The following is a 17,597-nucleotide window of genomic DNA, read 5'->3' on the forward strand; positions in this document are numbered from 1 at the left end:
TATTGTGTCCAATGTTTATTGCTGTATGCTGAGACAACAGATGATCTACCAATGACAAGTTTACTGTTCTTAAACCTTTACAAACAGCCATATTAAAGGTAATATAAGTACAAATGTAAACATTGTTTGGGTTATACTTTGATCATGACTATGTACTATCAGAAATCCCTCATTTATTTAATTCTTAATGTTCAATGCCGGTGTTGTATGAAACGGTAATTATTACTTACATTTTACACTTAACACAGTTGTGGTACAGATGGAAATTAAAGATAAGCATACACTCTTGAGTGCAACGAATGGTGACTCACTTTTTCTCCCTCACTTGCGTTGGCCTGCAACAGGTCCATGATGCTTAATCCAATAATACAAGCTGCTTTATAAAATAAATGAACATTTTAGAATTAAGTTATTGGTCAGTCTGTTAATTGTCCCTGCATGAGGGAGACCATGTTCACTCTTTGACTGGGCATGGCCTTCCTCAGAGACCTCCAGAAGCTGCTGGTCGTCCTGGCAGTTTTGCCTGAGCTCCAGTCCAGACTAGGAAGCACCTTCAAGGCCCTTTTGACCAGTGCTGGCAGCGGGGGGTCCGACTGGATGAGGGCTGCTGAGTCTCTCGTGGTCCAAATCAGCACGAGTTTAAGGGAAGTGTTTTGCAGCAAAGCCTTAGATATGAAACAAGTAGCAAATCAGCCAGGAGTTGTGGTTTGAACATTGGAAAAAAAACAGTACAAATTTTCAGCGAAGATAAACGTAACTCTCGAAATGAAACTTAAATTACATATTTCAATTTCCTCCATGATGCATCCCCTGGTTTTGGTTGATGTCAATAGATCAATTAAATGAAACCTATGTGGTTATTCGAGAATTGCTTTCAATAAAAGAAGTGTTTCATTTAATCTTCAAATGTCCTCTTGCATGATGAAGGTGTTTATATTAGTAGTAAAATGTTTGCGGGTTGTCAGGAAACATACTGTGCAACAAAAATTGCTTATGCCGTGTTCACGTCATGTTTGATGGATGCTAGACATGGAAGAGAATCCCACTCAACTGAGTTGTTCGTGTGTGGATTAATAATGTGCATTGATAATATAAAACAATATCTATTAAATTTGTAGCGTAATTACATTAAACAGCTAAAAGGGATGCATCCATTTTTTGCACTTCTCAAGTACCAAGTTGCACAGTTTACGAAAAAAGGTTATATTTCACAGAGTTGGGAAACTAAAATGGCTATGATAACTGTAGCGGCACTAACTCCCTATGAGTTATGGCGCTGAGAGGCTAAAATGTGCTCTTTGCTGTGACGCGTTCCATATAAGAGTCCGAAGTCATTCATAGTCCATAGTGTTTAATAAAACACAAACAAACAATGTACAACTACCGATCAGAGCAAATTCACCCTCTTCCTACATCATATCCTCCCAAACCGGCATCCAACAGGTGACCTAAATAACAATAAACTACACCCAAGTGACCATTGCCGGAGGAGATAAACAATAAGAATTAAACGGGATGCAAACAGAAATGAAGATAATAATACATATAATAAGTAATGGCAAAACATGCATTTTGGCTCTTACAATAACTCTGGTATCCCTCAACGTGGGAATAATCTTTTCCTTTCTGTGAATTTTAGGGCTACCTGAACTCCCGATTCCAGCACGAACAAAGCATTGCTGTTGGAGAGATAGTCAGCTGACAGGACACAGATCAGCATCTGACTTCTGCGTATAGCAAGGACCACATCATTTGTGTATGCTGCAATAGAAAGAAGAAACCATCAAGAATCTTGACCCGGACCCCACGCTGCCAGCACTGGTCAAAAGGGCCTTGAAGGTGCTTCCTAGTCTGGACTGGAGCTCAGGCAAAACTGCCAGGAAGACCAGCAGCTCCTGCACATACACGCAGACACACGCACGCACGCACGCACGCACGCACGCACACACACACACACACACACACACACACACACACACACACACACACACACACACCCTCTGACCTCCTCCAGGAAGAACGTCCCTCTCCAGCAGACACAGGCGATACCCCCACTGGTCCTCCAACACTCGGGGTAGCAGCACTTCTAAGGTGGATTTACCCTCCTCCGTGTTCAGAAGGTCCATGCTGGATAAACATGCTGCCAATAGTGGTAACTGTTAATTGGATTTACCGATGTAATACAATTCAGATATCGTACACTGAATGTTTCGGCCTACCTTCCTCATGAGGTCCTTTCTGTGCGGAAAGGGTCAAAACTCCCTCCAAATCTGTTGATGGGCTCCATACAAACGACAGAAACACATCAAATTCTTTCTCATCTGATTTGTGGTGGACGACATGAAAGAAAACAAATCATTAGATTTGGAAACCTGCTTTCAGCATGTATTTTCATTTGAGTACATTCACTGGATGAAGATGGGGATTTCAAAGTATGTTTCAGTACCTTTATATATGTCATGTTTATAAAGTTAAAGCCATAAAATGCAAAGACATCCGCAATATGGACTCACTCTCAACCTTCAAATCCTGCCTGAAAACCCACCTTTTTAAACTGGCGTATTCAATATCTTAATTCTTCTAAACTGATTGTTGTTTTTAAGTCTTTGTTTTTTAAGTCTTGAATTACTGTTTGATCTTCTTTGTTGCTTGTTTTTAATTATGCTCTGTAAGGTGACCTCGAGAGCTTTGAAAGGCGCCCATTAATAAAATGCATTATTATTATTATTATTAAAGAACATATTCACTTTGTGGTTGAGCTAGAAGTAAACCCATATGTAGAGGAGCTTTGTGTGTGTGTGTGTGTGTGTGTGTGTGTGTGTGTGTGTGTGTGTGTGTGTGTGTGTGTGTGTGTGTGTGTGTGTGTGTCTGCATTCTGACCCTTGTCATGTTTTCCGTGTTGTACACGAGATCTGTAGATAAGCTGTATTTCCAGCCATTTCACGTGCAGGATGATTCCTATTCCAGATATCAGCAACAAAGATGCAAATGGATACCCAACCAGCGATGGAAAATGTACTGAAACCCAGTCAAAAATGTGCACATACCTTCAGAGAAGCAATATTGAACTTGGGTCACTGAAAACTAGCACAGAAGGAACATCTTATCACTGTGTTAGAGCTACACAGTCTTTTGCATATAGTAATTGTAGTTTGTCATTTAATTTGTTTATTATGATTTTGCTCACATTAGAAGTATATATTTGTGGTAATATTCTGTTAAGTTAATAATAATTTGTTTAGTTAATTTCTTTGCTTTATATGTTAGTCTTTATTTGGGTTAATTTATTTAGTGTGATTTTTGGTTTAGACACCTGGGGGTAGTGGTGAGCACAGGTAAGGGTGTATATAGGCAGGAAGTGGCAGACCACCTGTTTTTGCACCTGGGTAATGGGCACATGGTTTTTTACCAGCACGAGAGAGGATTGTTTGTACAAGGAGAAAGAATTGTTTGTGACCGAGAAAACAAGAAAACCAGCCTCAACGACAGAACCCATGCCTGGAAATTGGTTGACTTTCTACACTGCGTACATTACCTGCCCAGGGTGCCAGAAGTGATCTGTTTGAAGGTTTTAACTTATTTTGAGTTTAAGTTTAGGACAAACGGCCACTACATCAAGTAAAAAACCCGCTCATGGATTAAAGAAAGAAGAACTTTCCTTGGAATACGATCCTGCGGACCTGCTATTGGAGTGGGCTTTCCGATGGGAAAGGAACTTGGATTGTTTTAATCATTTTTCATGGAGCACCTGCTGTTGAGAGACAAAGACCTGGTCCAGATCTAAGAAATCTCCACATGGTATGTACACTGTTTTAAAAACGCCATTTAGGAAGATGGTGAAAATCAGTATTTTATGAAAAGACTCAGTTATAAACTTGGACTGCTTTAATTCGCTGTGCGCTTTGTTGGATTATTGACGCAAGAGACGGCCTTCATTCATGAGAAGATAAAGCCTTGTGTAGGCCCAGCTTGTGACTTATGTGGATGAAAAAGAACTGTTCGTTTTAAACCAAGTTGTTTTCGATAGTGTTGCCACCTTTTGCTCGACTTATTGCCTGATTGCGGGACCGCAGTGTTATCCGCAAGTGTATAAGATGAGTGACGAGTCAGCGGCATCCGATGAGGAAAGGCCAGCATCAAGACGGTCAATTAAACTGACCGCAAAAGGAATATGCTTTTACATGCAAAATTGTCAAGAGAAACGCACTGCAAAAACTAAGCAGGCTAAAAAGCTAATGGATAAAATACGTCCTCTACTAGAATTAAACGACAATGCCGATGCAGTAAACGCTCAGCTCGCTTTGTTCATTAAGTGTTACGAAGATGCATGCAGTTTGCACGAAGTGTTTATGGAAATGCCTCTACCAGAAGATGATCAAACACTTCAGGCAAAAACTACGAACTTTGAGAAAAATATGAAATCATGTCATGAATTTATTGAAGAGGTAAAGCAGTGGCTGTCTAAAATCGGTCGTCCATATTCGAAGCCAATTGAACCTCAACCTTCCGACGTAGAATGTGTTGATGAAATAAGACCTGAGGATAGTATTTCTAACATCTCAAGTGTAAAAGGAAGTTCTGTAAAATCACGTGCAACTGGTGTATCAAAGACGTCTGCAACATCCACAGCGCGCATTAAGGCGGAGGCCGAAAAAGCAGTTCTTCTCAAACGCTCTGAAGGTTTAAAAAAGATGCATCACATTGAAGCACAAGAGGAAAGTCTCCGCAGGGAAGAGGAAAGTCTCCGCAGGGAAGAGAAAAGGCTCCGTAGGGAAAAGGAGCAATTGGCGCTTGAAACTGATTTAGCGGCAACTAATGCAAAGATTCAAGTTTTAGAAAGGAACTCTTCACGGTGTGGGTCGGCTCGATCTGATGGAATGAACTCCTATTTGGAGAGAAGCAAAGCTCAAAGGTCCATCAGTTTAAATCCCCAAGCCAACACTTTTGTCCCACATGAAAATCATGTCCGAGCCCCCCTTGATCCTGCACTAGTTGTAAGGCAAAAAGAAAGATCTGCATATGCTGCACAAATGGATGAAAAGCCTGCTAAGCCAGAAGCTCCATATCTAGAAAGACAGACTGCTGGTAACAATCAGAATGACATGATGAGCATTATGCACAAACAAAACGAAATCACTGCATTGTTGGTTCAGCAAAATATGTACTCTGCTCTCCCTACAAGAAATCTCCCTGTTTTTGATGGAGACCCTATTCAATATGACTCCTTCATTAGAGCTTTCGAAAATGCAGTAGAGAAGAAAACCAACAATCAGAGCGACTGTTTGCACTTCCTGGAGCAGTACACTAGGGGGCAGCCTAAAGACCTTGTGCATAGTTGTCAGCATCTACCTCCAGATCAAGGCTATCAAAGAGCCAAAAGTCTTCTCGCACAGCACTTTGGAGATGAACATAAAGTTGCATATGCTTATATGGAGAAAATATTTAACTGGACCCCTATTAAAAGTGAAGATGTCAAAGGATTACAATCATTCGCTCTGTTTCTCCGAGGATGTACAAATCTAACAGAACAAGTGAGGTATATGAGGGAACTGGACTTACCATCTAACATGAGAAGCATCATTTTAAAACTTCCTTACAAACTGAGAGAAAAATGGAGGAATGTTGCATGTGATCTGAAGGAAAGAAGGGGGGAGAGGGCTACATTCATCGATCTCGTAAATTGTATTGAGAAACAAGTGAAAGTTGCCTCAGATCCAGTTTTTGGAAACATCCAAGACTCTCAACATAATATCCCCAAAGTCATCAAAAGCAGCCAGCCAGGAGACAGAAGGAAGGGAAGCAGCTATGCTACAAATGTCACTCCTATGAGGGAAGACGCTATGGCACAGCCTGCAGGATATACTAATAAAATCACCTCCACTCATTGCGGTCTGTTCTGCCTGCAGAGGAGCCACACACTGGATCAGTGCTGGCAGTTTAAGGCCAAAGTACAGCGGGAAAAGATCAGCTTCATCAAGGACAAGGGCATTTGTTTCGGTTGCCTGAAGGTAGGCCATACAAGCAAAGACTGCAGGAGTCGATTGGATTGTTATGTATGTCACCAGAAACACCCTGGAGTCCTCCACATTGAAAGACCGGATAAAGGCACATCCGAAAAACAAGCCAAACCTTCTCTGAGTCCTCCAAATGAGCCAAATGTAACCTCTCAGACGTGTGGCCACATTGGGGCCGGTGTGGAAGATGATTCCACCTTTTCAATTGTTGCAGTAAAGGTCAGAAGTAAACTGACAAACAAGACCATGCATACATATGCTTTCTTGGATCCGGGCAGTTCCGGCACATTTTGTACTGAAGCCATGGCAAAAAGACTGGATTTGCGGGGTAAGAAGACAAGCACCCTGTTAAAAACAATGGGACAACGAAAAGTTGTGGATACTCACGTTTTGTCGGGTCTTGAAGTGTCTGGTATGGGTGCTGAAGATTTTATAGAGCTTCCTGATGTTTTAACTCAAAGAACTATGCCTGTGTCTACTCTTAACATTCCACGACAAGCAGATCTTGATCCATGGCTGTATTTGAAGGATGTAAAACTCTATGACATTCATGCAAGTGTTGACCTGCTTATTGGAACTGACGCCCCGAAGGTCTTGGAGCCGTGGGAGGTGATAAACAGCCAGAATGAAGGGCCTTATGCTGTCAGAACCAGAGTTGGCTGGGTCCTTAATGGTCCTCTTCATGGTGGAGGCTGCAGAAGTAAGAGTGGCTATTCTTCCGTATCAGCAAACCATATCTCTGTTGAACACCTGCAAGAAATGCTTGTACAACAATATAACCATGACTTCAATGAGAGGTCGTCAGAAGAGCAGTTGGAAATGTCCAGAGAAGACATTAAGTTCATGGATATTGTTAGTAGCACAGCAAAACTAATTGGAGGCCATTATTGCATTGACCTGCCATTCAGAAAAGAAAATGTAACTCTGCCAGATAATCGTTATGTTACAGAACAGCGCTTGGGTAGCCTGAAAAGAAAGTTTGATAGGAACAGTCTGTTTAAGGAAGAATATACTACGTTCCTAAGTGAAATGATAACACAGCAACATGCTGAACCAGTGCCTCTTGACCAGCTGACACAGAACAATGGGAACGTTTGGTACATCCCTCACCATGGGGTGTATCATCCTCAGAAGGGCAAGCTCAGAGTTGTGTTTGACTGTGCAGCCTCATACAAAGGAACATCACTCAACAGCCAGCTTTTGCAAGGCCCTGATCTTACTAACAGCCTCATTGGAGTTCTTGTCCGATTTAGGCAGGAGCCTATTGCAATTGTGGCCGACATCCAATCCATGTTTCATCAGGTTCATGTCTCAGATAAGCACACCAACTTTCTCCGCTTCCTTTGGTGGCCAAATGGTGACACCGCACAGGCACCACAGGAATACCGCATGAAGGTGCATTTATTTGGAGCTGAATCATCACCAGGCTGTGCCAACTATGCCTTGAGGAGGACTGCAGAGGACAACGCAGAACACTTCCCTCCAGAGGTTGTGAGTACAGTGAAAACCAACTTTTATGTCGATGACTGCCTCCGTTCAGTGGCCTCAGAAGAGGAAGCTAGGAAAATGATTCATGATTTAACTGCACTCTTGCACAAAGGAGGATTCACTCTGTCAAAGTGGGCCAGTAACAGTCGTGCAGTGCTACGCTCTGTCAGCGAAGACCAAAGAGCAAAGGACATGATGGACCTGGATTTGGATACAGATCAACTTCCTGTTGAGCGTACATTAGGACTACAGTGGCACGTTGAAACGGACCAATTTGGATTTAAGACCTCTCTACAAGAGCGACCGCAGACGAGAAGAGGAATTCTTTCAGTGGTCAGTTCCCTCTACGACCCATTAGGCTTCCTTGCTCCATTCAGCATGATGGCTAAGATGTTACTGCAAGAATTGTGCAGAAAAAATCTTGGATGGGATGAAGCTATTCCCCATGTTTTCTCCAAGCAATGGGCTGGCTGGTTGGAAGATCTCCACAAGGTGGCGGAGTTCAAGATTGATCGCTGTGTCAAGCCTAAAGACTTTAGCAACCCTGTCACTGTTCGGCTTCATCACTTCTCTGATGCCAGTGAGGTCGGGTATGGAACTGTATCGTATTTAAGACTGGAAAAGGACAATAAAGTGCATGTTGCTTTTACTCTGGGGAAGGCCAGAGTTGCTCCACTGAAGCAAATGACAATTCCTCGTTTGGAGCTCACAGCTGCAGTGCTCGCTGTTAGAGTAGACCGCATGCTACGAAAGGAATTGCAGATTAAGCTGGAGAAATCTGTTTTTTGGACCGACAGCACAACAGTCCTGAAATACATATGCAATGAAAGCCGGCGATTCCATACTTTTGTGGCCAATCGAATTGCAGTCATCAGAGAGGCAACTGATGTTGACCAGTGGAGGTATGTAGGGACTAAGGAGAACCCTGCAGATGAGGCGTCAAGAGGAATGAGGGCAGAGGACCTCCTGAATGGAAGGAGATGGATGATGGGACCTGATTTCCTCTACAAGTCCGAGGATGAATGGCCTAAATTGGACGTAGATGTTCAGATGATCCCTGGTGCTGACCCTGAGATGAAAAGGGACTTGACTGTGAATGCTGTTGTTAAAGACACAGACAATGCTATGAGCCACCTGATTCATCACTTTTCATCTTGGAAGAGACTGCAAGTAGCTGTTGCTTGGCTTCTTAAGTTCAAGGAGACTCTTGTGTTATTGGGACATAAGAGAAAGGAGCTTTGTGCTTCTGCTGAACTCAGTCAACAACAGGTTAAAAGCCAAATGAAGAGCTTTAAGTCTACACTTAAAGGACAGAGTCTGATACCTCAAGATGTGACCAGAGCAGAGCTGACAATCATCCAGTATGTGCAACATCAACGGTTCAAGGAGGAAATCACCTCGCTGCAGAGTGGTGTGAAAACCATATCCAAAGACAGTCCCCTGTACAGATTGGACCCAGTGATGGAAGGTGAGATCCTCAGAGTTGGCGGTCGGCTTAGCAAGTCCTCGCTGCCAGTTGAATCTAAACGTCCTGCTATTCTGTCCAAAGACCTGCATGTATCCACATTGATTCTGCGCCACATTCATCAGCAGCTAGGTCATGCTGGAAGAAACTACATATTGTCCAGATTAATGCGGAAGTATTGGATTATAAATGCAAACTCTGCTGCCAGAAAAGTCATATCAGATTGTGTAGTTTGCCGATGCCAAAGAGGAAGACTCCTTGAACAAAAAATGTCTGACTTACCTGTCGAGAGAGTGTTGCCTGATGAAGCTCCCTTCACTCATGTTGGCGTTGATTATTTTGGGCCCATTGAAGTTAAAAGAGGCAGGGGTCTTCTCAAAAGATATGGAGTGCTCTTCACATGTATGACCAGCCGCGCTGTACACTTGGAAGTAGCACACACGCTGGATACGGACTCCTGTATAAATTCAGTGAGAAGATTCATCTGCAGACGAGGCCCAGTCTCCACTCTCAGGTCTGACAATGGAACCAACTTTATTGGAGCTAGCCGTGAGCTCAAGGAGAATATGATTGCTCTGAATCATGACAAAATCCAAGGAGCCCTTCTTCAGGACGGCATAGAATGGAGATTCAACACCCCATCAGCTTCACATCAAGGTGGTGTTTGGGAGCGCCTGATTCGCTCAGTGAAGAATGTGCTTAACTCAGTCCTTAAACAGCAAACCTTGGACGATGAAGGACTCCAAACAATGTTTTGTGAAGTTGAGGCAATATTGAATGATAGACCTATCACAAAGGCCTCAGATGATGCGAATGACTTGGAAGCCCTTACTCCGAATCATGTTCTGTTGTTGAAAAACAAACCAGTTATGCCACCAGGACTGTTTGACAGAAATGATTTGTATGTTAGGAGAAGATGGAAGCAGATACAGTACATGGCGCAACTCTTCTGGAAGAGGTGGGTTTCTGAGTACCTGCCATTGATGCAACAGAGACAAAAATGGACAGCACTAAGAAGAAACCTCATACCTGGAGATGTTGTTCTTGTGGCAGACGCTACAGCCCCAAGAGGATCTTGGATGATGGGGAGAGTTTTAGAAGTCAGAGCAGATGTGAATGGCCATGTGCGCTCTGTGCGTCTCCAAACAAAGACCAGTATCCTGGAGAGGCCTGTGACGAAGCTGTGCCTGCTGCTGGAGGCAACACTGTGACCGCATGGACTCTCTATCTTTCTCTTTGCCTCTCTCTCTGTCTCTTTCCATCAATAACACCTTTCCTTCATAGGTTTGCCAGAGAAGACATCAGTGCCTGAGAATGCATGTTTAGTGTGTAGCTCCATGTTTTTTAAGTCTAGTAATTGTGATAAATGCCCAATTAGGGGCCGGAGTGTTAGAGCTACACAGTCTTTTGCATATAGTAATTGTAGTTTGTCATTTAATTTGTTTATTATGATTTTGCTCACATTAGAAGTATATATTTGTGGTAATATTCTGTTAAGTTAATAATAATTTGTTTAGTTAATTTCTTTGCTTTATATGTTAGTCTTTATTTGGGTTAATTTATTTAGTGTGATTTTTGGTTTAGACACCTGGGGGTAGTGGTGAGCACAGGTAAGGGTGTATATAGGCAGGAAGTGGCAGACCACCTGTTTTTGCACCTGGGTAATGGGCACATGGTTTTTTACCAGCACGAGAGAGGATTGTTTGTACAAGGAGAAAGAATTGTTTGTGACCGAGAAAACAAGAAAACCAGCCTCAACGACAGAACCCATGCCTGGAAATTGGTTGACTTTCTACACTGCGTACATTACCTGCCCAGGGTGCCAGAAGTGATCTGTTTGAAGGTTTTAACTTATTTTGAGTTTAAGTTTAGGACAAACGGCCACTACACACTGTATGAAGTTATTTTGATGAACTTGTTATCATCAAAGAGTTTCCAAGTTGGTTTGATAAACTTGTTATTAAACCAACTTGGATCCTGTTTGATGAGCTTTCAAAGTTTCAACCACTTGGTGATGTGTTTATAGTGTGAGGTCGTTTTTCTTCTGATCTTTTTGATAGAAATAGCTGTTCCTGCGAGATGGAACCAGTGGTCTATTTATATCTAGCATAGTCAAGTGATCCTTTGTAAATATAAACATATTGACATATTTGAACATTGCCTAATATGAAATTAAATTGCTTTATGGTTTGGTTAGATTTTTCAGAAGTTGAATTTGTTCAGTTCCAGAAATCCTGTGTATCTGAGATTTACGTTACTATGTTATGAAAAAATGTGTAGCCTATGAATAAAAGACAATAGAAAAATAAAACGACAATAATAAAAAATACCTTTAATTTTCTTCTTGAGCTTGATGGTGCCAGTGCTGTTTCCAACACTATTTTTGGCAATGCAGGTATATGTGTGGTTCAAGTGTTGTAGAGTCACCTTTTCTATGATAGCGTCTCTTGAGACTTTGGTCTGTGTATCTCCCACTTCCTTCTTCCTGTGTCACAGAAATCCTTTTAGTTTCCTTGCATCATAATGAACACTAATCATGCAAATCAACCGAGTCATTCTTTTTTACAATGTTACAGAATTATACATACAAAACCCCTTGTGCTGCATAATTTAAAAAACATTGAAAAGGGGACTGCAGTGACTGACTTTTCCTCCTCCATGGGTAGTAGAGTCATATTCTCCAGGTTACCACCGTAATTCATGTACCATCCCACTGATAAGGTTTTCTCAGTTATAAAACTCGCCTCACACACCAGAGTGTGGGAATGACCTGCAACGAGTACAAAAATATGCTGATAATACTCTAACCCATAATGTCCTAATAAAAGTGGTACTATAATTACATATTAAAGCACATTTGGACACCCTTACCAAGCTCCACTTCATGCGTCTCAATGCCACTCGGCTTATCAACCCTGGGAGGGTCACTTGGTGGTTCAGCTGTTTGGGAAATAAAGTCACACATTTCTGTATTATCATCTATCTTACTGTGTGTCTGAGAAACACTGTACAAATAAGATCTGAGCCAAACGTCTGAAAAAAACAACCTTTACATGTGTTAAAGGTATTAAGAAGCTCCACAAAACGTACAATTCTTAAATGAAAACAAATGAAAACATGTAATTCTGCACAGTGTGGCAAGGCTTGCAGCAACCACAAAAAAAGATAACCAACTGCTGTGGAGGAAGCCTGGTGGTTTCGTCAGCAGCCAGACAAAAACAATTAGAGGGTGAGTGTTCAAAGTTAAACTCAACTATTTTAACAAGGAACTACAGCAATGCAGTAACATCCCAGAATACACTGAATTTGAAAGAGACATCCCTTTAGTACGTTTTTCTGTAAAAGCTTTTTGCATTTTCATTTTTGTATGTATGTGTTACACAAACATACAAAAATGAAACACATGATGTGTGTTATGATAATGCACCAAGAAAGCAGATTAAGAAAGGCCTCATTTTATATGTGGATCATCATCTAATATCGACACGTGTCATTCACAAACAGAAAATGTCAACCTAATGGTGGCACTGGAGTAAATGTCGCTCATTAAAATACATAATCTGGTAGTTATAAGTGTTAACTTTGTCTATAGGGGGTGTATAAAAATGACTCTATTTCTCTGTCACACACACACACACACACACACACACACACACACACACACACACACACACACACACACGCACACACACACACACACACACACACACACACACACACACACACACACTTACGTGCAGCTGTGACATTAACAGCTCTCCTGAGGGTCCATGTGAGTCCTTGATCAATTATCTTTCTGTCGCAGAAAAACACACTAGTGTCCTCTTTGCGGACTTGACAGAGATGTAACCGCCCAGTCTCGTCCACACAGTAGTCTCGGCCATGCCAAGAAGACACAGGTGTATAACGCTGTGAACAAACAGACCTGTTGTTGAGTTTTCACTTTGATTGATATGTTTTGATAGTGAAATGGATAATCCTGGTAATGTGTGTGCTGCACCTTGTACCAGATGACCTCTTTGTTGTTACTACAGTTGAGACCTGGACAGGGCACCTTCCCACCTTTATCCCGCTCCAGCACTACACTGCTCTCCTCCGCCGTGGAGCATTCCACACTGGATCTCGCCACCACGTAAAGGGAAAAATTGCTGCCACTGAACAGCAAGAACCTGAACACTTATTACAAGTTCAATCATGTGGTCACACACTCACATTTAAAAGTTACTGTTGTTAACCCTTTATAGGGCAGATTAACCCTAACCCGTTTCAGGCCTCTGCTGATTGGTCAAATTCCCCAATGGCGCACTCTGTGGCGTAAAGGGATCTTCGCTGATTGGCTGGGAGAAAACCACATGCTTCTCGACCTCACTGAGTCGCTGGGGGGGACACCATGTTTGGTGTGCGGAAGTTAACCCAAATATGGTTCCTCGCCCGATAAAGGGTTAAGTGGCTTTTCCCAAAACAATTTTTAAAGGTTTTACAAAATTAATTGAATAAACATAATAAAGACAGTTAATTTAAGAGTTGATAAATACAAGAGGAAAACTCATCTCTGATGCATTATTCACAAGAAATAGTGTTTGCAAAATGCATCCGAAAGCATTCACTATTTGGGTCAAATGTACAGTTGTTGTTCAGTTTTATTGCCTTTCATTCAACAGAACAGGAAATATCCATAGAATATGTCACTTAGTAAGGGGTTGTCAGTTTACTACATAATAGAACATGGGTCACTTAGAGAAACTTAAATTCTACATTATTTTCTCCAATGCAATATCACAAAGGAAATAAGCTATTTTAAGAATTATTTGGAAGACATTAATACCTGGTGTATTAATTTGTTATAAAGAAAAATGTATTGGACATATTTAGGGATAAAGACATGATAATTTACCTTGAGTAATTTCCAGAATGTTTTGCTTCCACTATGAACAGCGTTTCACACGGGATGCCATGATTTCCTTCATCTCCTTCTCCAGCGCACGGCCTCCAGAAGATCTCCCCCTCCACAGCTCTGTAGTGCTGCTGTGGAGTATCTGGCTGAACCCCTAGAGAGTTGTGTTTTTAAATGATACAGTCAAAAAGGGCTGGGACGCCGTTCACCAATACATGCTTCCTTTTAAACACACATTTCAAGGTTGTCAGCTGATATATTGAAAGACAATTCAAGTTTAAATGAAATACCTGTTATTTTCACTTGATGGTTTTTTGGACAGCATCCTTCCAAGAAAATGGGAAGGATCAAAAGCCCAAGAATGTATCCAGTTTGCATTCTGTGTCTCTAAATCTTTTAACAATATCAGTGCTCTTAACCTTTAGAAAGAAAATGTCTGTATTACTTCATCTCGGGTTCTTGGTATTTCATCAATGTCATTGCTTGAAATCTTCCGGTCTCTTGTGCGGCAACATGAGGTGTGATATTTTCACAGTGCATGTAGATAAGGTGGCATTTCCTGTTTGTTTATGTTTTAACTAGAATCGGCTCTGATGTTGTCTTCCTGTAAGTAGTAAACCACTTCCTATCTGTGAAACGAAGTAAGAGTTGTTATTTCTGTCATATTTTACTCTGTTGCAACCGTTTACGTGTATAGTGTCATAATATTTTAAAATATTTTAAAATAAATAGTAGACAGCAATTCTGATAGGAGACAAAAGGCAGATTAGACACTGCCTTGAAGAAGACACGATACATTTTGATGTTATACAATTAAGGTGCAAAAAATAAAGGGAAACAAAAAGTAAATTAAGAAGGGAAAACCGGTTACCTCTTTGAAAAATAAAACAGTGATTTTATTAACGCTGTGAAAGCAAAACATCAGCTGTAACAAAAATACTTAAGTTATAGAACCAGAGGTCTATAGGCTGGTAACAAGAAGCATTAATTATATCATTCAACAATACAAGATTTTAAAAGGAAATATAAGAAAAAGGTAAATGTCAAAAATGCATTTTAAGGATCTTCAGCTTGCCTAAAATGTGATTGTATACTGCATTTGTGGCATACTGTTTTCATCTTCAAGTCATATACTCAAAATGTATATGATAAAAGATATGTATTCTAATTTGCCTAAACATTTGACCATGACGGAACATCTTGACTTGTCTGAGGTAAAAGCCTTATTTTAGATGCATGCTGCGGGGCAGGTAGGTGATAACGTAGCTCCTTCCAGAAGGTGGAGGAGGGCGGCATGGACCTCATGCCCTTCCAGGTGACACAGGCCCCAGCCTCGCTTAAAATCTGTAGGGCCTCTGGGAAGGAATCAGATCTCAACACTTCTGTTTTCTCAGTTTTGATGAAAACCAAACGGGTCTGCCGCTCCACCAGCACTGCATGGATGGCACTCGGCAGGCCAGATCCCGGACCGGTATCTGGAGAGGAGGGAACCAAAAGCACCGTGCAACTCTGCTCTATACAGTCCGACACGGCCTCCGCTACAGCTGCAACCAACCAGGGCTCAGATTATTTCTTATTTCATAAAGATTTTTAGTTCGATTTTTTTCTGAGTATTTGTTAAATAGGTACCTTTTCCTGGTAAGACGTTGCGATCATAAAGGCAGAGACTGCAACCTAACCTCTCTTCCAAAACACTCTCCAGACACTTCCTTTCATCTTCATTCAGTCCTGCGTCTGTGTCACTCTTGTAGCACATCACAAAAGCATCATAGCTCTTTTCATCTAGGCACACAAACACAAACAGGGTTTTGTCACTGCTTACACATAAGAAATTACAAATATGTGTCTCCATATTTTGAGAATCCCACCTGAGGTGCTGCTATGACAGCCAAGAGCAGGGCCGGACTGGGACAATAAGTCAGGCCGGGAATTATACACCCTGCCAGGCCACTACCAGTTTTTTCGGCCATTTTGCTGGATTTATTTCTCAATATTTACAGCGTTGCTGCCCATAGTGATAGCCCTCTAAATCTACTAACAAAAAATAAACATATGGAGATGGGTTACTATTTAAACAAATGTGTAAATCTATTTAGGAACCTATTCATGTGAACATATTTTCAGTGGGGATGGACCCCAAATCCTCTAGGGGGGCCCGGGGGCATGCTCCCCCGGTAAGATTTTTTTTAAAATGTTGGATTTAAATGCATCAATCTGGTGCATTTTGAGGGGGAAATAAGAGAGACTACACCCATATGAAACAGAACTGTATACATTTAAATAATCATAAAATCATAATAACATGGCCATAACCAATAACATACTATATCCAATATGAAAAAACATTGAAACTTGTTTATTTATTTGTCTTTGGTTCATTTATAGTTGTGTGTGTCTGGGCTCCTGAACCAGCCTTACCTGTCTCCCCCTTCTCCTCTTTGAGGCAGCAGCAAAGACTAGTTTTAGCTCTCAACACGTTTTTAAAGTTTCTTACCTTCTTTCACCTAGTTAACGTTTTTTTATTATTATTCATGCATATTTTACTAATCACTCCCCCTTCAAATGGAAATATGTGTTTACATGAATGGTGACCAACTGAGAACTAAGTTAACTATCTAAACACTCAGAGAGTCTTTTACCTCACCTGGGGCCTCATGTATAACGCCATGCGTAGGATTGACGTGGGAAGGTTACTTACGTAGTAGAAATCCGAAAAATAGGTCCATACATTTTCCGCCACTTTCCGTATGGCACTTCCTACGCCTGTTTCCCTTTATAAATCACAACCGACTCGAAATGCGGTGCAGCTTTGGCGGGCTTCACGTAACGCGCATATTTGCCTATAAATAGTCAAAGAAACGCCCTTTCATTCATTCATTTTGACTGGACTGACTGCATGGAGAAGAGCGCAGGAAATAACGACAGAACAGCTAAAAAAAACATCTCACACCGCGTCAGATTTTGGTTATTTTGGGGAGGTCGAGATAAATCATATTGTTTGGTGGATGCAGTTTGAACCAGAGTAGCAGCATGGAGGTCGGATCGTCACCGAAATAAATAAATAAGTGGTCCGAAAAAGGTTAATGACAAAAAAAATACAAATAGCCTTCCTCAGGCAGTGTGTTTGTACCGGGGACAGGACCCCCACTGTTACGACTGATTAAACGGGTATGAACTCAAATGCACAACTCACAGAATTTAACAAAAAAAAGGTTTTATTCAAACCAAAGCTCAACGATAGTGGTACAAAAAACAAAATCACTCTTAAAGAGGAAAAACACTAGGAGCATGAACAACAAAAATACTTAAACAAGACGTGGCTCAAAGCTCTGCTTGGGGTTAATCCTGGATTGCTAATGCTGGTGGTAGTCACAAGGAACGAAACGAACTGGCACAGGACAAAGGGAGACGAGGACAATAAATACACCAGGTAATGGAGAACAGGTGGAAACAATCAGGGGCGGGGTCGACAATCACAGGAGTGGGAGACACACAAGGAAGGGAGGTCAGAGTATCTGAAACGAGAGGGAAGGTTACTATTCAAAAATAAAGGGGAAAATCACTAGACCAAGACAAAAACTAACTAACATAATTTGCGAGACATGACAGTACTCCCCCCTCTAGGGACGAATCCTGACGGCCCAGGAACCTGAGGGTGCTGGCGAAAAAAGTCATTCATGAGAGTTTGATCCTCAACAAATCTTGATGGGATCCAGGAGCGTTCCTCTGGTCCATA

At 41.5% G+C, this 17,597-nt stretch overlaps 2 protein-coding genes across 4 annotated transcripts; both read right to left on the minus strand.

The window, feature by feature from the left end:
• Nucleotides 1-2: 2 nt before the first annotated feature.
• Nucleotides 3-14,382, minus strand: LOC307029894 (interleukin-18 receptor accessory protein-like). 3 transcript variants are annotated; one of them, XM_079665989.1, is made up of 12 exons: nt 14,152-14,381; nt 13,862-14,015; nt 12,968-13,121; nt 12,702-12,876; nt 11,839-11,907; nt 11,614-11,737; nt 11,298-11,452; nt 2,881-3,018; nt 2,220-2,270; nt 2,006-2,140; nt 1,646-1,761; nt 3-665 (listed from the first exon to the last, which is right to left on the minus strand). In XM_079665989.1, the coding sequence occupies exons 1-12, from the start codon at nt 14,237-14,239 to the stop codon at nt 417-419; spliced, it is 1,608 nt and encodes a 535-aa protein (XP_079522115.1). In that variant the 5' UTR covers nt 14,240-14,381; the 3' UTR covers nt 3-416. The 3 variants fall into 3 exon arrangements, 2 of the variants coding, with proteins under 2 accessions (XP_079522115.1, XP_079522114.1); XM_079665988.1 differs by having other exon boundaries at nt 2,220-2,321; XR_013805440.1 differs by having other exon boundaries at nt 527-665; nt 1,998-2,140; nt 2,220-2,321; nt 14,152-14,382.
• Nucleotides 14,383-14,570: 188 nt separating this feature from the next.
• Nucleotides 14,571-16,637, minus strand: LOC307029897 (interleukin-18 receptor 1-like). Its single transcript, XM_079665994.1, has 3 exons — nt 16,560-16,637; nt 15,491-15,643; nt 14,571-15,405 (listed from the first exon to the last, which is right to left on the minus strand). Exons 1-3 carry the CDS (start codon nt 16,585-16,587, stop codon nt 15,035-15,037), a joined length of 552 nt encoding a protein of 183 aa, XP_079522120.1. The 5' UTR covers nt 16,588-16,637; the 3' UTR covers nt 14,571-15,034.
• Between the last annotated feature and the right edge of the window lie 960 nt (nt 16,638-17,597).

This window comes from Notothenia rossii (assembly GCF_949606895.1).
Source record: "Notothenia rossii genome assembly, chromosome: 2".
NCBI classification, from domain to species: Eukaryota; Metazoa; Chordata; class Actinopteri; order Perciformes; family Nototheniidae; genus Notothenia; species Notothenia rossii.